Below are 23,663 nucleotides of genomic sequence, written 5' to 3'. Positions count from 1 at the left end.
TTGTGACAGAGCGTTCCACCAGGTTGGAGCCGCAGCCGAAAAAGCCCTGGCTCTAGTTGAGGCCAGCCTAACCTCTCTGTGGCCTGGGACCTTCAAGTTGTTTTTATTTGAAGACCGTAAGTTCCTCTGTGGGGCATACCAGGAGAGGCGGTCCCGTAGGTACGAGGGCCCTAGGCCGTATAGGGCTTTGAAGGTTAAAACCAGCACCTTAAACCTGATCCTGTACTCCACCGAGAGCCAGTGCAGCTGGTGTAGCACCGGATGAATGTGATCTCTAAGCGAAGACCCCGTAAGGAGTCTCGCTGCGGCATTCTGCACCCGCTGGAGTCTCTGGGTCAGTCTCAAGGGCAGCCCCACGTAGAGCGAGTTACAATAATCCAGTCTGGAGGTGACCGTCGCATGGATCACGGTGGCTAGGTCAGGGCGAGTGAGGTAAGGAGCCAACTGCTTAGCTTGGCGGAGATGAAAAAATGCTGCCTTTGTTATAGCTGCAATCTGCGCCTCCATGGAGAGGGAGGTATCGAGGACTACACCCAAACTCTTAACGGACGGTGCTGGCACTAATTGCACCCCCGCAAGAGATGGGAGTTGCCCCCTCAGTCTCATGTCGTCCCGTCCCAGCCAGAGGACCTCTGTCTTCGAAGGATTTAACTTCAACCGGCTCCCACGTAACCATCCAGCCACAGCCTCCAAGCATCTGATCAGTGTGTCTGGGGCCGAGTCAGGGTGGCCGCCCATCAACAGATAGAGTTGGGTGTCATCAGCATACTGATGGCAGCCCAGCCCAAAACTCCGGACAAGCTGGGCGAGGGGGCGCATAAAGATGTTAAAAAGCATTGGGGAGAGTATCGCACCCTGGGGCACACCACACACTAAGGAGTGGCGGGATGACAATTCTCCCCCAAGCGCCACCAGCAACGTCCAAAGCAAAAATTTTCAAAATTGATTAGTATGGCTCATGAACTTCCATAAAAATATACAAGAATTAAAACAAACTGAACAAATAAAGGTTAGAGCCTTAAGCATAACCAAGCACGTTTCAACCAACATGGTCAGAACTAAATAACTAGTTTCGCAACTAATAAGTCAAATACTGTATGTGCAAACCTCACCTGTATGTAAACGTGCTTCGTGGCTCTAAGAAGCTTTATGAAAGAGATATGATCATATTGCCGTTTGAATACAACGTTTTGCAGGACAAGGCCAAAAGGAACACACACACATTGTTTGAGCATTAAATAGGCCACAAACATCTATCAGGTTTTCTGCAAATTGACATTTGTTCCAAATCAGCAGTAAACAGTGGGTTTTCATGGGGAAAACAGCAGGCCAAACACAAAACTTCTCAGGCCTGTGACTTGACAAACAAAAGTGTGGCTGGGCCCTAAGTGGCTTTGTCTAAACGTGTAGAAACCTTCTTGTGATTTAGAACACTGATAATACAGATCCCAGTTATAGGGAGCCTTCAAAATGTTCTTAGCTGAACCTGCGTTGAAACTCTGCGCAGACATTAGTGTTAAGCACACAAAAGTTGGGAGTGGAGAGGGTAGCATATGGGGTGCATCCCCCCCCCATTACCCTACACTTTGTCCTCCCTAAAGTAGGTCTTTCTTTTGGGCTTTTACAGAAAGTAAGTGCAAGCTAGCTCATAAAATAGTCATAACAGATATTCAACCAACAAATTCTTCCCAGTTTCTTGGAGGAAGTAACTGGCATCTTATAACTGGTTCTGAGATTCCCTTACCATCTCAACACATTGCATATGGAGGTGATCTGTTTTTAGAATTTGCCATCATCTAACAGAATAGCTGTGTTGCTCTGTTGTGAAACAGAATTATAAATATCAATACGCTTTCCAAGAAACAGAATGGATGGCTCCATCCTTCATCTTGAAGTTTTGAAATCCTTCAGGAGAATGGTCCAACATGCTTATTCAAGTGTTTCAGAAGTCAAATTTATACCCTGTCTTTCATCTTTTCCCATCCCTCACTGTATGCAGGCTAAAGCTGTGACACGTACATAACAGCAAGCCAGAAAGCAAGTGTTAACAGCAGAATCAGTAAGAACTAAAACCCTGAACACGTTTTGCAAGCTTGAAGAGGTGAGGGAAGGCAAGGTCACGAAGGCAAAGCATTCTGACACCATGTCAATAGCCAATTGTGGCTCCTCAGAGTTTGCTAAATACCAAACCTCGACCTGTGTTCTAGCTGTATTTTATTATATGCAAATGAACATATACCTAATTTCCATAAAGTTGACAAAAAATGTGATTAATGCATTGGTTAGAAGTCAGAACGAAAGCTCAGGGATGGATTTTCCAGCATAAAAAGAAAAGTAAAGTGGTACCTCGGGTTACATATGTTTCAGGTTACATATGCTTCAGGTTACAGACTCCGCTAACCCAGAAATATTACCTCAGGTTAACTTTGCTTCAGGATGAGAACAGAAATCGTGCTCCGGCGGCAGCAGGAGGCCCCATTAGCTAAAGTGGTGCTTCAGGTTAAGAACAGTTTCAGGTTAAGAACGGACCTCTGGAATGAATTAAGTACTTAACCCGAGGTACCACTGTACAAACTTTGATAAGCCTGCTCTTTGATTTTAAGATTCGATTGAAGAGTTACATTCAACAGCAAGGCATTGTCTGTGTAAAACACAGAAATGAAAATCCATCCCTATCCTTCTGGGAATATGGTGGATGACAGCCCTAATTGCTCTCTTAACACTCCTATCATATGCCCAGCAACATAATTTCCTGTAGGTCGAACTAATGTCACCCCCCACTGGAGCTAGAGAGTAGTTAATTTCTTTTCAAGTCAGCTCCGTAGTTTGGATGGACTTTTTAAGATTACAGAGCGCAGCTTTGCATAAAATATTTATGATACTTCAAAAGGAGTGTTGGTAAAAAATCATTTTAGAGTTTATTTTCTTAAAGCTAATATCTGGTAACATAAAATATGTTTTTGCCATTGGCACTGTTTTAGATTCGAAATTATAAGATATTGCTGTGTTACTTTCAGCTGTGATTGGAGTGTGCAAACAAACCAATACTCATGCCTCCCTTCTTCCTCAACCACTGCCATAGAAGGCAGGTGGCATTGTGATGATGATGATGATGATGATGATGATGATGGTGAAGCATCCTTTCAACGCAAAAGCTGGAAGCTTTCTGCTAAACAAACATAAAAATCCTTTGATTGTATATCTTACAATTTTGAAGCTACAGTTATCCCAGTGGCAAAAACATGTTTTAAAATGCCAGAGATTAAGCTTATATCCCTCAACCAAAACCCCTAGAGGTCCATTCTGTGACCTCTGGGCATTACTAGGGATGACTGGGTGTTCTCAACTCTACTCTGTTACCTTTGTGAGGTTTCATTATTCCTTGTGTTCCACTCTTGTTGCCCTCCAGCAAAAAGGAGAATTTAGAAGTATTTATAACACATTTTTCACAACAAAAAAAGTTAATTTCTTTGAGTTTTATGAATATAAAACATTAACGATGATGCCTGGGCTGGGGGGATTACTTTGGCTCATACCCAAGATTATGGTTTGACTCATGCAAGGCCTAGAGACTGATATTCACTGATCAGTGAATCATACGGCCCATACGGTCCAGTGACCGTATGAAACCCCAAAGACTGCTTCTGAAGATTGGGGCACCCTTCAGAACAGAATGGGATATAGCGTGGGGGACTTGGGTGGGCCATGGGGAACCTCAGGGCCAGGGGAGGGGATCATTGGTTGCCTTCTAGACTTCTCTATGTGACCGTTGAGATTCTCATCAGGCCACACACCCACTCTTCAGGCCCCTCCAGTTCTTTTGTCTGACTGGAATGTGTCCTACAGCACAGCAATGCCTTTTGCTTGTCTGGATGGATGGAGATATATATATATATATATATATGCATGTGTAGAAACGGTGGAATTTTTCGTGGCTGGACTTCAGCCTACTGTACAGAGATAAGAATTGCATCCGTTGCCACACTTATCCCTGGCATTTGGCCCCCATAATGTTGCCTCTGATGAAATGCAGCCCTCAGGCTGAAAAGGGTTCCCTACCCCTGAATTATAGTCTAAGGGTGGTGCTCCATGTTGTTCCCAAACTTATGCATGCCAAGATCACACACATGCATGGGCATAGACAGAGGTGTACTGGATTGGTGGGGGGAGATGCCAGTCACAAGAGGATGCAGCCACAGTAGAACATATAAAGCAAAGGTGAATAATATGTCTTGGCACCAGAACTTCTGTGGTGCTAGCAAGGGAGTAAAAGAAAAGAATCTCACAGCGTGAACCTGCTAACAGAAATCAGAAAGAAGTGCATGACTAAATCATGATAAAGGGGACATTTCAGAAGCATCTAATCTCCAGGACTCAGTGATGGCTATGAATTACACACAGCTGATATAATTTTCTTCTGCCTGCTCTGTAATCTGAATCTTCTTTGGTGAATTAAGAAAAAAATTAATACTGTCAGTTCAGCATAGCCACCTGCTTAGCACAGATTGTGTACAGCAGAAAACTATAGCTTGACTGTATTAATCAGGGGTTCATTTGAAAAGCTACACTTAGCAGGGTTTCAGTGGCAATTAATAAAAAATATTTAGGAAACATGGCATATGGTGCCATAAATTATATACTCAAGCATAAAGAATATTAAATCCATTTCCTTCACAACTTCTCTTCCATTTGATACTGAGCAATGAGATCCTCAGCTTTTGCAGTTTGCAGCCACTGCAGACAACTGTCTTTTATTATGACGGCCAGTTCTTGGAATGCTTTCATAGCAGCTTGGCCAAAAGAGGTTTAACAGGTTCTGGTTTCCCTGTCAAAATCCTGCATTTATAGAGATTATGCCAAGGTGCAGACTCCTGTTTGTTTCCTTTAAAAATAAATAAATGCTTGCATTCTTCTTTGCCCTTCAATTTACAGTGGCATGAGATACTCTGTCAAATGTGCAACCTCAACCAGGAACCTCTTGCCTCCTTTTTTGAAATGGCATGCACTGGGAACTACAGGGATTTATTTCAATGGGTTTTGGTGGGAGACATGTATTTCTCATTCATATTTGCCTGGAGGCAGTGTGGGGAAGTGGATAGCATTTGACATAAGAGATTAATGTTGAAATTGTCATGACACTATCTGGGCAGCCTGGAACATGTCATTATCACTCATCCTACCTCAAAGGGAAGATAGATAAGAATTGTAAAACACTTTGGCCACAATCCAACACAGGATTAAACCCATTTAACTGTACATGAGATTGTAGGCAGGATTTCCATACTGAAATCAGATGTAATAGTACTTTGTGAAGATCCCAGTAAAACATGACACCTGTGTCTGACATTCATTTTTAAAAACATATATTGTGCATTTCTCATTTGAAGTACAATCAAATGACCAATAACTTAAACCTCAATTTTTCAAATAATAGTTGTTATCCTTCATTTTTCATATATCAGGTGATTTTCGCAATCAGATGTTAATGAATACAACAGCAGAAAGTTTGCATTTCCCTGCAACCTACAAATAACACTTAACACATGCATTGATATAACTAGAAAGAGATAAATATATCTGAATTATATTTATGGACTATTATTTTTATTATTACTATTAGCATGAATATTCATGAACATTTATTCTTCTCCAGAATAACACGTGGTGTATTTCAATTAATAGTCATATTGCTCTAGTGGCCTGTTTGGGGCTGCAATCTTATTCATACTTGGGTTCCATTGCAATCAATGGGTTTTACTTATGAGTAGCACTGTCATAAAACTATTATGCATCTTGAACCAATTCTAGGAATCATTAACCGAATAAAGCTCCTCCCCACCCGCCTTTAAGGGTTTTCTTTTTATTTTAGCAAGCAGCTTCATTTTTATACTGAAGAAGAGAATGTGTTCTTCACAAGGAACTGTAGGAAACTGCTGAGCTAGACAACAAAATAAGAATAAAAAAAAGTTTTGGCATGCAGATTAGCTCGATCTCTTGTGGGGTTAACAGGTGTCATGTTTAAGTGTGTGCTAGTATAAAGCATTTGCCACTACATCTGTTGGCGGCAGAAGGTCTCAGTGCAGCAGAGCTGTTAAGAGAGTGCGGATGATGAGAGGAGGTGCCTTCAAGTAGATGAACTTTGTGCTGCTTTGTGGCTCAGCAATATGCTCTGCTTATATTTTGCATCCTGCTTGCAGGAGATACTTCCCAGAGCAGCTGTGACCTTTTCCAAGCCTAAAAGGTTTTAAGCTGGAAGGTCTGTAAAATTCCTGAGCTGTGCCAGAGCCCAAGGTAGGGTCGTTGGATAGAAGGGAACAGTAGTTTTCCCAAGGAGGAAAATGGTAACTGCAAGCTCTTAACTATGGGCTTCTCTGACAGTGAAAGTGACTCTGAAAATGAGGGTTATCTCTCTGGAAGTAGTGATGAAGAATACAGCCTAGAAGTTGAACAAACCTGCGAGTCAGTGCTCACCAGATTGTATTTTCATAATGATTTTATGCTGGTGTGTTGGGGGCGGAAGCGGGGTTGGCACTGTGATTGTCTACTGTGTACTGCATTATAATGAACATTTGGATTAGACTAATAGAAAGGAGTATTAATAACTTGCTGCATGTTTGGAATTGGAATCATTTCTCACATCTTAATCTACTGACGTAAACAAACTGTTATTAACTTAGAAGTATATTAAGCACCATAGCCAGACAGATATGTAACTTAATGTAATTGGGTTAGTATTCCTAAATTGTAATTAAACTTGGCTCTTTTTTGCTAGTTTTCTAAAAGCTTGAGCTCAGTTTCTAAAATAAACTGTAGTAAGCTCTGTTACGTTACTGTTTTCATTGTGTGTGACTCTTTACGTTAAAGAAAACATTAAGTAACATTTGTTTCTTCCTGATCTACCCCTGCCTTCACAGCCAGTACTGAAATGCACTTTAAAAAAAGAAAAAGAAGGCATGTGTAAATTCTGTGTTTTGCACATTGTGCTTCGACACTAAAAATCAATTTTCACTAGGCAATACATATAGTGTCATCAATGACGGTAACCAAAAGGCAGCATTAAAGATGCATACATAATGCAATGAAGAAATGGAGTATTCTGCAATTAGCTAAAACTTTGAAAGCAGTGGGTCAGGATTGATGTGTTACTGCAGGTTTGCTGATACCATAATTTTATTAAATACGTACCTTTTTAAAAAGCCATATTACACTGCCAACTTCATATCAGATTTTGATTTATAAAGTTGAGAGTCAATTTGTATACTTGTATATCATATAAAAGTATCATTTTTATCAGTAATAGAACAGAGTTCTTTTGTACTAAAACCCCTTTTGATTGAGCAGTAGTTCTACGGAAAGTGTTGATAAGCTATCAGTGCAATATTGCAAATGGCCTTCAAACAGCATTACAGAGATGGTGTTGCAGGTGCAATATAAAATCCAAATGTGAGGATAACAAGTGGCAGCTACAGTGAAATGTTGTAGTGTGACATTTTCTTTTCCAGAAGACTGTTCCATTCAGTTCCCCCACCTCCTTTAATAGTCACTGTATATTCTATTGCCACTGATCATGCTCAATCTTCATTGGGCCATTGTCACTCCCACCCTCAGAGCCCTGCTGAAGTTTTAGCACCTTATGTATTGCCTCCTGAGTTTGCAATATGTATATATTGAGGGGTGAGGGACCTATGACTCTTCAGATTTCACTGGATTAAAACTCCCATTATCCCTGGCTGTGGGTTATATGGTAAATACCGGTACTGGCTCAAAATAATGATGGTATAAAGGCCCAAAACTACATGACTGTGGCAGACTGGAGGTCTGTAAATGGGCCCCTGCCAACTGCTTTTGTCCCTGCAACCCATCTCTCTCTCTCTCTCTCTCTCTCTCTCTCTCTCTCTCTCTCACACGCACACACACACACACACACACACACACACACACACAAACTGACAGTCCAGTACCAGAAGGTGGTCTACTAAAAGCTGTAGGGGGGAACCCAAGCAGAAGGGGAGGCTTAGTACATTTGACTATTTAAATTGCAACTCAACTGCCTGTTGTCAGGTACAAAGGTGAGGGCTTTCTCTGTGGTGGCCCCATGACTTTGAAGTTCACTACCAGCAAAGCTGCTGCATTTCGGTTCCTCTGAAAAGCCTTGAAAACCCAATTAATTATTTTCACTGGCATGTGTAGGTGTGATTCTCTGTGATGCTGCATTTTAGTTCTTTAGTGGTCTTTAAAAAATGCTGTGTTTTGCCTTAGGGCTGAATGTGTATTTGTTATCACTGGTTTTAGTAATTGGGTTTATGAGAAGTTTTGTAATGTATTATATTTTATTATCATAAGAATTGTATTTTACCTGCTATTTTGCATGTGGTATTGAGTGATTTCAACTTGTAAAAGTGGCCTTTAAATAGTATAAATAAATAAATAAATAAATAAATAAAGATTTTAATCCTGAACAGGCCTGCTTTTAAAGCCACAGTTCTGCAGCAATCTCATCTAGTTTGGGATGTGATCTTCTGAAGAACTTTTTTGGCATCTTTAAAAATGACGTGCAGATAATGATAATAACACTCAGTTAAATATTCATGCTTCTTACGTGGCCCTTGGTGCTGAATTAGTTGCTCATTTCTCTCATACTGAACCGCAAAGTCAGAGAGACCCATAATCAAGATAAATGAATTTGTAAAAAGGCATAGAAATGACTGAGTAACCTATCTGCTGAGAAAATGACTTCTTATGATAATGTTGTTTTGGAAACATTTCTAAAGAGCCGCAAGATTTAAAACAAAACAAGACATTATATTGTAATGGTTTAAAATATAATAAATCACTAAAACATAATTCTCATTTGTTTACTTTACTGTAGAGACTGTTGGCAAATTGTGTAAAATGCATATTATTGTCCTTTCAGGGAAGATGTTCGGACAGCCAATGTTATCGCTGCTGAAGCCGTAACATGTCTTGTCATCGACAGAGAGTAAGTGTGCCATTTTTTACCCTATGATACCAATTATCTCAAACTGATCCTTACTGAAGTTGTGTGTATTGCCCTTCATCATACAAGTGATCACAGGATTACTTTTAAGACAATACTGTATACACTTAGGTCCCGCTAGCCAAATGCTCTTTATAAGAAAAATTCACTTATCCAAACATGAGGAATTGGTACCCAAACCTCACTGTACACATTGTAGATTCAGATACTCAAACAGCCACACCTTCACATGGTACAGCAAAGAAACAAGCAGCCTTAAACAAGCCTTACTTTTTGTGCTTTACTGGTCCATGGCAGCGGTTTTGCCAAAGACTATGGTGCAGTTTCCAAACCTTCCTCAAGGGAAGCATCGTGCAGTGTGTGTTGTTAAAATTTGTTTACTACCCTTATCCAAAGGTCCCAGGGCAGCTCACAACAGAAAAATTCAGCAGTTCCAAGCTTCCTGGGGATGTGAATTTTTTTAAAAAAACACACACAGAATAATTAGCATTTCTTTATCTTAATTCCTACATCAATATGAAGCAATTATTGGGTTGCTAAATGAGAGTTTTCATTTAAATTACAATATGTTGGATGCACTCTTATTTCACTTTAATCAGTCTATAAATGATCCCCATACCCTTTTAATGACATCCTCAAATTGAAATACACTCAAAGGGATGGAGGGTGAAACATTAGATAGTAATGTTGAGAGAATACATGGAGTATGGCAAAAAGTTCTAGATTATTTTGTTACTTTTGAGCTCTATTGTGACCATAAATGTGTAAGGGGGGGGTTAAATACATACATACATACATACATACATACATAATAGCTGCAAGAAGTTAATTTCACAATGTATTCTATTTATTGAAGTGTAAGAAAACACTCCTTCAAAGGAAATACATTGTTAATTTAACTTACGACCCACCAGAATTTCACAGGGGCTGTATCTGATATAAACAGATGGGGGCTGTTAGGAATTTGAACTAAATAGCTTCTGTGACACATTTACAAGAAAGGTTCCATGTTACATAAACCAGCCATTATGCTGCATAAATCCATAGGGAAAGATGGAAATTAATGAACCCAATTAGAGACATTCGACAGATATTCATTGAGGAAAGCCGCTAAATAATTACTCACATTTTATTTGAACTATTCAGTACAAACATTTTGCAATTGGAACTTAATCATAATCAAAATAAATAGGTAGAATTAATCCAAAATTAGTTTTTAATCATTTGGTAATTATTTTTGATTCTTATGACAGTAGCTTAATATGCTTTTCTTTTACTACTGACAATGTCCTTGAAGTAGCAGGAGAGTGCATATATAACTCTAAACTTCTGGGACTCAATGTTGATCCACTGCGTACCAGAGATTTCAACAATGTTGTGCAGCTGAGTGTGACTGCATTCATGCTATTTATAGTGGAATATGTACTTAGTTGTATTGTGACCCTGGAGAATCTGATTTTGCAGTCAGCGTATCCATTTCCAACACTCAATTAATTATATACATGAAGCTAAGTGGAGAAACTCATTGTAGATTATGGAAAACCTATTAGGCTTTGTAAAAAAATAAAATAAAGTACATGCTTGAAGTCTCCTTTAATAGCTTACGTCAATGCTTCCCCCCCTCACACATTATACAAGTTGCATATAGAGGATGTAGTCCTGAAACCATTAATCATCATCATCATCTTGCTTATGTCCCTTAAAATCAATGATGTCAAACTTACATATTTTATTGTGGGTGTCAGAGCTCCCTTGATGTAAATGAATATTCTCTGATTAGTGTATGAAGGTCACTGCCACAAGAATATGTATGACAAAGTTAGATGGCTTTAAAAGGAGGATTCGACAAATACATGTTTAGGTCCATCAATGGCCACAAGTCATAGTGGCTATATGTTATCACCATGCTCAAAGGTATTATGCCACTGAATGTCATTCATACGTAGAATGCTGCCTTACACTGAGTCATCCCATTGGTCTATCTGGCTCAGTATTGTCTACATGTACTGGCAGTAGCTCACCAGAATTTGGGAATATATTGGATTTTCTGCATATAAAGCAGATGCTTTATTAAGCCACAGCTCTTTCCCCAAATTGCTGGGCTACAACAACAGCAGAGGGTTATTTTCTTTAAGAATTATCTCTGGGTTTCTCAGAGGAATCTTGTTGTCCACCACCACAAGAAACGGGTTGCTGGACTTAATAGGCTTTCGATCTAATCCAGAGGAGCTGCTCTTGTATTCTTAAATTCTATTCAATTCCGTGAAGGTGGCGGCTCATTAGGAACAAAGGGAGTGGCCCCACAGAACTATCCCTAGCTTTGTAGTGAATGAAATCTGCTCTCACAAGACCACTGAATTTGAAAACTTGAGTACAACCCCAGAGAGAGTTAATCACAGGTAACAGAAAATCTAAATCCCTTGGATTCCAATTTAACCAGGCTTGCAAAATTTTCACACTTAAGTATTTAATCACATTTGAGCCTCTCCTGTATAATCCCATGAAATGGTTAAATCTGAACAGAAAGCATAAAGAAGGTTTTTGTTATGAGAATTACCATTTACCCATACCTGCAATGAAAGGTCAGCAGATTGGGTCTTGGCTCTGCCCGCAGCTCAAAGGAAGCTAGGAGCATTTGGGGATGCAGGGCTCCCAGAATTCACTTTGCTTATGCCTTTGTTGAGTGTAGCCAAATCTCCATTTGTCCCCTTCTTTGCTCTCTCCTTGGGTGTTTTTAATATACATACCTTGTCTTGCCCCTTCTTACATTGCTGTTTTTAATTCATTAGCTTGTTCTTGCTCTGTTCTGCTGGTCCACAAGCTCCTTCTCTGGTGTTTTCTCCTCGGTTCCTTCTCTCTTTGTCTTTTCCTGACAAAATTAAAAAAGGGAGTTAGATCAGTTTGCCAGAAGCATTTACAATTTCTGCCTTCACTAGGCAAGAATGTTGTTACCTCATACCACACAGATAAGCGGGTAGCCAGAAATGACTTGGTGGCAAGCATTCGCTGGGGTGGGAAATCGCAGGGAGACCCCTTTCTTTATTGCTAAGGCACCTGTTGCCTCAGACCACTTTTGATTTTTCTCCTCCACCTTTTCAGTCAATAGAAGCCATGCTTATACAGATTAAGCAGGCTGTTTGTGGACATCTTCTTTCAGGAACCCTGCTCCTGACCAGTGGCACAGCATGGGTTGCCATCACCTGGGACAAAGAAAATTTCCACTCTCAACACCCTCCAGACTTATAGGTTCCTGGTAAACTTCAAGAAGAGCCAATCCAAACAATCAGCTAGTCTACCTGAAAACCCTGCTGGGCACCTCCGGAGGCCCAACTTCTCTTCCTCCAGAACAAGTAGAAAAGATCAGCTCAGAGGTTTGGATCTTCATCAAATCCAAGAAAGAAGATCTCATGTCTATTGCATGGGTTCTATTTCTGTGCATCTCAGTGACACACATCACTGTGGGCAAAGCACCACATGTGTCCTCTCCATTGGGCTCTACTGCCCTACCGGTAGACATCACATCAAGCATGTCAAATTCTCCAAACACCTCTGCCAAGCCTCGTGATCCAACCAGCAGATGGCTTCTCCTTTTCACAATCATGACTTTTGAGGCAAATAAGTGCCTGTTCTGAAGTACAGCTCCATGTTTAAACATTAGGAAATTGAAGGATAAAAATATTGTGGCACCAAAAAAGAAAAAGAAAAAGAAAAGGTTATCTGAAACCAACCCTATGTTAACAACAGATGTATGAGCAGACAGGTTAGGACTTAAAATAGCTTGGTCTAGGGCAGCTGGTATAATATAACACTAATGGATTTACCGAGTATTCCCAACATCAATTCTCTGAATTTGTTGTTCTGGTTCTTTTTATGTTTTTTTAAAGAGAGCCTCATTAGTGCTGACAGAATACTGGTGATATGAAGTGAAATACCATGCTGAGAATAGCTTACAGGATTAAAGGAAATATGCCAGTAAAGTATTTGCAGCAATTTCCCATTTTATCCACTAGCCAAATGAGTATATGTGTTGAAGTCCAAAGTAACAACAAAATAGACAATTGAAAAGTAAATAAAAACACAAGAAGAGCCTTGCTAGATCAGATGAAACATCCATCTTCACCCTAGGACTGTGCTGAACATTCTTTTGAGAATATTTTTGGCACATTCGTGAGGGTGTGGGCAGGGCAAGAAAACACAATGGCGTGAAAACACTATCAAGATGCCTGGAACACTTTTTTGAGCAGTGACTTATTGTTATAAGTAATTCAGTGTTTCTCAAACTTGGGTCCCCAGCTGCTGTTGGACTACAACTCCCATCATCCCTAGCTAGCAGAGCCAATGGCCAGGGATGATGGGAGGTTGTGGTCCAACGGAAGCTGGAAACCCAAATTTAAGAAACACTGTAATCTATGAGTCACCAGCAGGGGCTTCTCTCCCCGCCCCTTCACTTTTTATAGATTTTTATAGATTTTATCAGCATAGGCAAGTGGTGGCAATGATCACCCCCATTTCCAGGGCATTGTCACCACAGCGCATCTGAGGAATAAATTCATAGTTTCATTTACAGATAGAGGAAAACACGACTGTCTCCTGTTCCATACAGTAGTAGCAGCAGTAGTAGTAGTAGTAGTGGTGGTAGGATGGTGGGCTTGGCGATGCCTCCTCCCGCCATGCACTCTGAAGGATACTACAATGTGATGTAGATTTCTTCCTCAGATGCTTTGCAGGCAAAAATGGACCCAGATGGGGCAGATCACTGCCACCACTTTCCCACAAAGGCAAACCCATTTTTAAAAAACAAACAAACAAACAAACAAACATGTAAACGACAAATAGAAACATCTCCGGTCTCCCAGAATTCTATAACGGTAAGTTCCTCACTCATCTCCCACTCCTGAAAATCACAGCAATTTCTTTAGTGCCTTCTCAAATGTGCAGAAACTGAGTTACCATCTCTACAGCCTGAGAACAAGGCTTCAGAGATGGTGAGCCACTTTCAGGCCAGTCCTACCTTCCCCAACAGATAATTGCTGGAAGCCGATAAGCAGGATATGAAGGTGACAGCCTGCTTGCATTGTTTTTCCTCCAGCAACGGGTGTTCAGAGATGCACCCCCTCTAAACACAGAAACAGTGTTCCTCTGAATATGAATTATCTTCTTCTTCCGCAGACAAACCTAGCAATCCCAACTCCCCACTGCCACCACTGGGGCTCTGGAGAGCAGCAGAACAACCACCGTATCTGCATCATGGTGTCAGAGGTTGAGAGTGAGGTGAGGCAGGCAGATTGGGCCTGACCCTGCACCAGCTCCAGGCTGAGGATGCTGTTTCCAAAGCCACAATCAAATTCATAGCAAAACCCTTTGGAGTAGATGTTACAACTTTTGATGTCCTTTCAAATTAAAAGGAGCATCTACCATTATCTAGCTTTACATCACTTTACCAAACGATCTGCCTAATTTTATAGAAACCTACTTGCTGCATCTAGTTTCAGTACCATTTATTCCTGTCAGTTTTATACTCTCTTGGTCACGGAGCACTTACATCTGGTGATTGTTATAATACCAAACACATTTTATTTATGCAGTATAGGTTTCAGTCATGGTTTAGATTTCAAATACTTCTTTATTTTTATGGACTGACTGTGGCTCAGTTCAATCTCTTTGGATAAATTATTTTTTCCTCAGGCTTTTTGAAGAGCGTATGTAAAAAAGGAGTGACTATAGAATCTAGTTTATCTGTATTTCAGGTCAGTTACCCCAAGCAGATTTTTATTTTTATTTTCTACTTCAGCCCATAGCTGTTTCCTAAAGGCTCTTTCAAAAATCCTAACCCCAGCAGTCAGTGCATTGTCACATCACAAAATGCCTGTTGATCAGGGATGGCCAAATTCTGTAATCTTGTGGGCCATGCTACTCTCCAGACAGTGGTCTCAAGAGCAGCCAGCTCCATAATAAAGTTGGCACTATTTAGCAGTAAATATTCAACAGTTGCTGGAATAAGTTTGTGGCCCGAAACAACTAAAGTTGTTCTGTGGGTATTCACAGCTAAATCCTTATGAAAAGATTCAAAAACCTGCATATAATAAATATAAAAGCAGAAGAGAATTAAATGTTGAGCCAAGTATACATGCTTGGGGCAGCATGAGGGAAACAAATATTGATTTGCCCAACCCCATGCAGTTAAGACTTGTTTTGTTGTTTTCCAGTGTCTCAAATAGGAAACTTCTATGGTTGCCTGCTCAGACTACGCAGTTCCCACCCCCAGCCCCCACCTCTCCAGTTGAACAGTAAATAAAGGACACAACACAGCTTGAATGGGCTCAGATCAGGTCACAACTTTATTAACAACATATGAAAGAGGTGTGGCATAGGCTTTGGATAACCGTTTACATCCAGTCCACCTGCCGGAAGTGATGTCAAGGGTCAATCTTGCAATGGGGGTTCCTGTGACTTCCATCAAATGGGGGGACCCCCATGGGGGTTTCTGCCTTGAGGAGTGCTGAGGTCCAAGCCCCCGCCTGGGCATACAGACAGAAGCAGCCCCTCCCAGACCCCTTTAACTGGATACCCTAGATTTTGGGAAGGGCAGGCAGAAACTACAACCTCCCCCAACCAAGACAAATGTTTGCCCAATGCCTAAACTTCCAAAGTTGTGATGATTGGTATGAGGTGGGCAAAAACACCAGGCTGGAGCCAATTTGACTAGTAGACAAATTTCTGCTCAGGCCTGAACATGGCGACCACCAATACCATAGCAAGGTCTGAGACAGCATGAAAGGAGGAGGGTGGGTGGGTGGGAGTGTTGGCTATTTGCAGTTTAGTAGCGCTGCAGAGAGCTTGCTGGGGAGACCATGCATAACAAGGAACTCAAAATAACTTTAACAAGGTTTTAATAACAAAAACTCATTTTACACTAAAGATAACAACAAGCATGACTCAACCACCAACCCATTCCCCAAGGTACTGAGCTAGGTGCTGCTCTTTATATACTATACTCAATTGCTGACACAGCTTAATTAACACAACTTAGCAACACCTGCTATGTTTCACTACTGTAAAACTGGGTCTCGTTATTTGCCCTAGCCCTTAAAGACATACACATCTTGTGAAACAATAATGAACCTTCACATTTAAAGAGACCATTCAACAGGGAGATCCAATAAAAAACAAGGTGCTAGGTCAGGGCCACCTTAAATCTCCTGGGAGTGGACCTGAAGGGAGCCTACCTGCTCCATCAGGCCCTCCCCCTGGGACAGCTCTGGCTCCAAGCCTGCCTGCCATTGGCCAATTTGCAGGCAGGCTTGGATCCAAGACACCAGCCAGCAAGGTGAGTTCTAAGCTGTCCCATGCCAGCAGGGCAATCCTCAGATGCCAAAGTCCTCATCAGGTCTCAGTGCCAGGAGGCATTGCCAGCCTGCAATGCGGCTGCACCCAAGGTGGGTAAGCAGACTGGTCTAATTAATATGTATACACAATGTTAAGAGCAAAAGCTGTTGAGCTGCATTTCATTTTTTGCACATGAGAAGGAGGTTTCACCTTCACCACGTCTATAACCATGTTTCATTTTGCTGTGAACTGAATTATGGTATCACAGTCTTCCCCAAGTAACTTATTGTTTCTTCGTTTAGGATATTTAGTTGACTCTGCAGGATGGTATATTAAAATAATAGAATTCTTCAGCTTTTATTACCCCAGGCAGTAGGAAGTTTGAGCAACATTTGCCAGGTGATTGTCCTTTGGAAAAAAGATCATTGGAGTTGTTTGGTGAATTTGTGAAAATATATTTGTTGTTAGAAGTCTAAAGCTGAGAAGGAATGGTAGAGAAGGAACAGCCAGCTTAGACTGATGGATTCCCAAGACAGAATCCAAGCCCAACAAACTCAGAAAACTCCTGACTGTTTCTGCCCAAAGCCCTAAACATCTGAAAACCCCAGTTCAAAACTACTTACAGTTCCCTTAGACTCATATTTGAAGTCTCTGACTGTAATCAGTTTTATCTGCTTTCCCTACCGCAGTTTGCATCACTGAAGGAAGGTTGCCAAGCTCTTGAAATCAGCGGTTTTGGTACCAGCAGTTTTTAGGAGGTCTGGAGCCACAGCCCAGCACAACCATTGTTGAATCAAATTAGGCACATAGCAAGAAAAATAGGAAGGAATGAGAGTGGCTGGGGAAACCCAGCCAGATGGGCGGGGTATAAATAATAAAAATTATCATCATCATCATCATCTTGCATATCTGGCAACTAGCCAAAGAGCAAATAAACATAAAAGTGGACATGCCATATTTCCCCACACCCCTATTTATTGACAATTGTGCAATTGTTTTTTTGAGTGCTTAGGGGATATCTATAAGCAGTTTAAATTTCAGCACACCATTTTGGCATAGTGTGTATGCTATTGTTGCTTCTTAATTGTGCCCCCTTTTGACTGGTTTCTATATTTGAATGATGGGACCTTCAACTGAATACTGCAGTATGTTTCCTGCTAGAAGGAGTATTCATATTTAGGATTCCTCTGCCGCCTCCTCCTTGACAAAGTAATAATAATAAATAAATAAGGATAAGAATGTGCACCCCACCCCCGAGACCATTCCAGTGAAACTATCCAACCTCCCAAACACCTCTTGCGATGATTTGTACAAATTCTACAAAAACTTTCCATATCTCCTCAAAATCATTTTCCTGCATATTTAGCCATGTCTTTCTCCCGGATATTTAAGGGGATAACGCAGGGCATTCCATCCCTGACCCCAGTTTTTCATTTTCATTTTCCAAATGGAAAAGGAATGTTGATACTCCCCCCTTTTTCCAGCCTTATTTAATGCCTGTGTTTGCTATTAGAGGGAGTGATTAAAGAATGAGGAAAAAGTGGAGCTGTTAATAGCAGAAAAATATGTTGTCCCTATGTTGGGAACGCACATGTCATACCTTATCATGAAATCAAACTGGAATGTTTGTCCTCTTGTTCAACGCATCATCTGCATAATTGCTTGACTAGGTTTCTTTCTTTTATTACCGCCTCTGAGTAACAGGAACGAGTAAAAATGTGCTGATTGCTGCATTACATGTTCTCGGGCTTTTCAGAGTTACAAATTCGCCATTTGCTCAAAGTACCTTTCTAAATTTTTAATGTGATTGCTGTACCATCTCTATAAATCCAGTTAAGTAACTACATCTTCTGCTATCAGATAAAACAGGAATATGGCTTCACACTGGGTGAAGGAAAAATGAATTTTGGTAGATTTGGTTTCCTGTGCGCACACCATGCATTTAAAGCACATTTAAAGCCTATGGACTTCCACCAAAGAATGCTGGTAACTGTAGTTCATACGACACACCTACACACTGCAGCTGACACACTAACATGTCACGACACATAGTTTGGAAAGCTCTGCTATTGATATTGTAATTTTGAGGATTGTTCAGACTCTGCCAGCAGCTCCCAGCCATTTGCCAGACCCATATCTTTCAATCAGGCTGTTGGAATCGAGCCATTTGCCAGACCCATATCTATCAATCAGGCTGTTGGAATCGATGGCATTTAGACATAGCATTGTACTGAACTGGCCCAGAATGTTACTACAGCTGGCCAACCTATGAATGCTACTCTATTCACATGACTGGTATCATGTCAGAGGAAGAGACTCGCAGATGATCTACTTCCATGATTTTAAAAAAGTGCAGTTTTTCTACTCTTGGGTAGAATTTGGGAGCTCCCAACTCTAGTCCCTGCTGCCTCTAATTAATGGGTTTCAGCTACAAACTTTGGAACTTTGCAGAGTTTCTGCCAGATGGACTGGACAGTACTTAGCTAGATGAACCAAGAGCCTGAGTAAAAGGAAGCTCCATAATATAACCTGAATCATTCCCTCAACTTTGCATTACTCATGCACCATTAATTCTACAAGAAAACTGGATGCAGTACTGTCTCCACCAGCTTACTGTTGCATCCCATAAAATATCTATCTAGCTATGGAATTTCTGAAATAAGTGTGCTGTAAGATTTAACTGGTGCCTGGACTGAGAATGAAGATCTGAAATCAAAGCCAGAGCTTGACGCAAAGATGTTCCAAGCTGCAGTTCTGATAGCTCGCCAGATGGAGCAGCCACTCACAGGTTCTATGCATGCCCCCTTCTGAAATTAGGGTCATCATAGCTTTTAAATCAGGCATAGGCAAACTCGGCCCTCCAGATGTTTTGGGACTACAACTCCCATCATCCCTTAACAAAAGTATTTTATTGCAGTACACTAGTGTATTCCAGCAGACAGTATGGAAAGCACTAATCCAAGGCAACATTGCCCTGGATAGACCATTCCTTCATTTTCCTTCCCCCGTTCAGGTATTATGCCACTTTTTTTCTCAGCTGATTGGCAAGGCAACATGTCTTTCCAGTTGGCATGGAGGAACCTTAGCCCTGGAAAACATGTGCATTAAATGTTACAATTTATTTCTGTAAGTGCAAAAACAAGTAGGTGCAGCTGAGTATGTGCAAAATGTTTCTCTCTTCAAAATATTGTTGGTTTATGATGCCTAAGAGATGAATCCCATCATATTTTTAATGTTAAATGATTGCAAATAAAATTAAAATTTGTGCTTATCTCAACCATATATTTTAACTAATCACATATGCCATAGTCTCCATTATTCTGGAAATGTTATTTGATGTATGACTTAAAAGTGCCAAAATATACATGTTGTTAATTAGTCAAGGATGTTGATGTGCTGTGATTTAGGAGGAGCTCCACCCCCTTCAGTGTGAGAGAAGGATTAATATTTACCTTTGAGAGAGGGCTCTGTATTTTCTTTGCTCTTCCTCTCTTTATTTTTTGATGTTATTTTGTTTTGTTTTAATTTTTTTAGATTAGATTGTTTTTTTAGTCTATTTTACGATGAAAAGTTTCAATACAATTTATGGGGTGGGGGAAAACCTCCCATGTTTGTGTGTGTAGATACCTTTTTTAAAAAAAGAAGAATGACAGGTAAAGTAGAAAGCACAAATGAGTGGCTGGAGGGGATTATGAGGAATCATATAATTCTGCATGTCAAAAACTGTGAAATCCTTTTGCTATGGTTTTGTTATGTTTAATAGTATGTTTATCTCGTATTTTACAGTTGAATAAAAAACAGAGCCAAAGCAGCAACCTTTTTAATTATTAGTTCAGAGAGTTATTAATTTAGAAAGTTGCTGAAGTTTAATTTAGTTTCTTACATTTGCTTCGGGCAATTACCACTACCAAATAATTAATTAATGGTTTGTATTTGTTGTTGCTATGATCAGCTTAATGCTCCTTATCTCATTTCTCAAGGTGATACTTTAAGAATTGACTTTACTGGCCCATGTCCTTAGTATTTCTGCATTCCTGTTGAAGTTCAAAAATTGTGAAAGTTAAATACATATTAATGTTCACTCTGCCAAGAATTGATTTCCCCAATACTCTTTATTTTTAAAATACCATTTTAGTTGGTTATAACATATGAACCCTCCTTTAACCTTCCATTTCAAAGGAGAATTGAACTCTGGCCATGTTGCTACTGTATTAGCAGGCAGCTTGTTTTTCTTTCATTGATATACTAATGTGAGAACATAAGAAGATCAGGCTAATGGCCCATCTAGTCCAGCATCCTGTTTTCACAGTGGCCAACCAAATGCCTGGGGAAAACCCACAAGAAGGATTTGAGCACAAGAGCACTGTCCCCTCCTGTGATTTCCAGCAACTGGTATTCAGAAGCATTGCTGCCTCCAACTGTGGAGGCAGTGCACAGACATCATGGCTAATAACCACTGAAAGCCGTCCTCCATGATTTTTTTTCTAAACCATTCTTTAAAGCCATCTGGATTGGTGCCCCTCACTGCCTCTGGAGGGAGTGCTCTACAACACTAGGAGCAAGGTCTCCGTAGTATCAGATAAATAGTGCTGATTTTGTCAAAAACATATCCATTGTTTGCTTTGATGAGCAAGTATTCAGGTGGTTAAAAGCTGTCCCCCCTCAAAAAAAAAAATCTCAAATAAGTAATCACTAAGATCCACCCCATATTGAGCATCCCATTATTATCCACTTAATTGTTGGTTTTCTCAGGAATGGGGCACTTATATTTGTTGCTGCTCATTAAAGGCAGATAATTCTTCTGTTGCATGTTACCACAAAAGCAAATTTGGTTCTTCTTTGTACTTCATCTTTCAGTCCTTCTTAACAATAAGGTGAAGCCTCTGGCAGGCCCACAAAGGCTTTTAAGAAAGCAAGGCAACTAGGCTTGATTACTGGCAACAAACAGGACCAGTATAGAATTCCAACCTCTATTATATTCCATTCCCCCTCTCCCACCATGATGTTTTAGAAGTTTCTTGAAAGGAATATGTAATTAATGAGTGATATTTTTTTACGGTGTTTTTATTATACTCGAATATTTTTTTAACATATGTGCCTTTTATTTTACAGCTCTTTCAAACATCTGATTGGAGGCCTGGATGATGTTTCCAATAAAGCATATGAGGATGCCGAAGCAAAAGCAAAGTAAGTGTCAGTCAATGGTTCTTTTATATACTTTCTTTCAATATACTTGCCTTTGTGCTTCTTTATTTAAAAGAAAGGGGAGGGGGAACCAAATTAAAATATTTCTGAAAACAGTCCTTTAGTGTTGTAAAAGAAAACTCCTAAAAATATAAAATTAAAGAAATGTGATCAGTACCAATGTATATACAGTGGTACCTCGGGTTAAGAACTTAATTTGTTCTGGAGGTCCGTTCTTAACCTGAAACTGTTCTTAACCTGAGGTACCACTTTAGCTAATGGGGCCTCCCACTACCGCCGCGCCACTGGCACGTGATTTCTGTTCACATCCTGAGGTAAAGTTCTTAACCCGAGGTATTATTTCTGGGTAAGCAGAGTCTGTAACCTGAAGCGTCTGTAACCCAAGGTCCCACTGTATATTTTTTTACCGTATTCCAAAAGTACAACTATGTTGCACAGTATTTCTTTGAGACAATAAATAAAAGATCAACAAGTCAAAAAAAATGTGTGGCTCTCAAGTAGTGCAGACCTGGGCTGGCTCCTATAGCAGCAATTATTCCCATTGCTTGTCCTGCCAAAGAGGAGTGGTGACACAAGGAGATATGGGCCTGGGATGGGCTGGAAGGAGGCAGGCAGATGCCCTTCTGGCCTAAGACATGGAGAAGATGAGCTGGTAGATTCACTCTTAACACCAAAGCAAGGCAGCTACATCCCAGGATCGGCTGAGTGACCACATTGCAGCAGCAATTGCAACCTCTGGATTGCTTGGTCCTGCACATAGAAAGGAGAGGACAATGGAGAGGAGGCTAGCCTGATTTCTCCCTTTACACCATCCTTTTCACCCCTAGTTGATAAACCCAACTCCCCCCCCCCCAATCAGGAATTATTACACAAAGTGCAGCTAAAAATAACTAGCAGGTTAGAAAGGTTGGTTTGACAGACTAACTAGTGCTTCAGTCAACATTCATATTAAGAAAGGAATAATATTCCCACCAGCAGACTAGCTGGAATCACGACACCGACAACTTGGGAATATGTTCTCAACTCCTCAGAAATCTGTATATAATAGTACACATTCCAACAAATTGATGATAAGGGCTGCTATAATTGTGACTTAGACATTCTCCTGCCTGAACGATCTTAATAGAAAGTCTTACAAGTGTGCATTATAGTTTAATCTTCTCTGTGAAACCAGAAATGACTTCTATTATTTTTTTTGCAATAAAACGAGCAGAATTCAAGGTTCTTGAGAGGCACAAATTGAAAGGTGCCTAAACAGTATAAAGTTTAAATGGTAACTTGTTATTGCCATATTTACAACTACTCTAGGGTATTGTTGAGAAATGTGTAAGAGAGCCTAGTATGTTTTTGATCCTGATGTTAAGTCAGAACATTATAGATGTCTAGCAAGCTCCAGTGGTAGCCAGCAGAGGAACCTGACACAGGGCATTAATTTTTAGGGTGGTGGCAGAGCTGAGGCATTCATAGATCTGCTGAATCATTTCCCAGAGGGGGCCTGATTTGGGCCTCTGCTATGCCAGCCTGGGGCTAGTGCTGCAAAAAATAATCTCTCATTGTTCCATCCTGGTTGACAGGATCTGGCAGGGCTGAGGATGCTGTGGATAATCTGCTTCTCCACTCTTCCCAGGCCCCTCTGAAGACTGCTCTGCCCATCCTTTTCTTGCATGTCTATGCAATCCTAAAGTGGCTGAATTAAGTGGTCTTTGACTTTGTTAAGCTGAAGGTATCACTGCTTCATACATCTAGAAGTTACAAAGCACAACAACTTTTCAGAAAATATATTAGTCAAATACCACACACAGATTTGCTAGGATTGTTGAAAGTATCCATATGGAATATGTTGTATCTAACAGAAGCCATACTGAAACCTGCTCCATAAAGGTGTTCTGTTCAACAGTTCCTTCATCTGGCAGAGCTCCTATAAGATGGTTTTTCATGTTGCTCTAATTGACTTCAACTAATTGCCTTTCAAGGGAATATATTTCAAGTATCAGGCTGTGAATTGACAGCAGGAGATACAGTTCTGTGTAAGCAAGGTGCACGCTTGCTAATAAGATAAGTGGCAGAATATTATTCTTTTCTGTCAGTTTGCACTGGAAAATATCACATTATTGAGCACCGATCATAGTGACTT

General features: G+C 40.5%; 1 protein-coding gene across 4 annotated transcripts in view; it reads left to right on the top strand.

The window, feature by feature from the left end:
• The window catches only part of PRKG1 (protein kinase cGMP-dependent 1), a 652,365-nt gene that overhangs the window by 558,669 nt on the left and 70,033 nt on the right, over nucleotides 1–23,663 (top strand). For all 4 annotated transcript variants that reach the window (XM_081861792.1, XM_081861791.1, XM_081861793.1 and 1 more), the window contains 2 exons: nucleotides 8,915–8,980; nucleotides 21,437–21,511. In XM_081861792.1, coding sequence (XP_081717918.1) covers nucleotides 8,915–8,980; nucleotides 21,437–21,511 — 141 coding nt within the window. The remainder of the gene's footprint in view (nucleotides 1–8,914; nucleotides 8,981–21,436; nucleotides 21,512–23,663) is intronic.

Source organism: Podarcis erhardii, assembly GCF_964252035.2.
Source record: "Podarcis erhardii genome assembly, chromosome: 5".
NCBI lineage: Eukaryota > Metazoa > Chordata > Lepidosauria > Squamata > Lacertidae > Podarcis > Podarcis erhardii.
The sequence above is the reverse complement of the archived record's forward strand: the minus strand, read 5'-3'. Positions and strand labels throughout refer to the sequence as shown.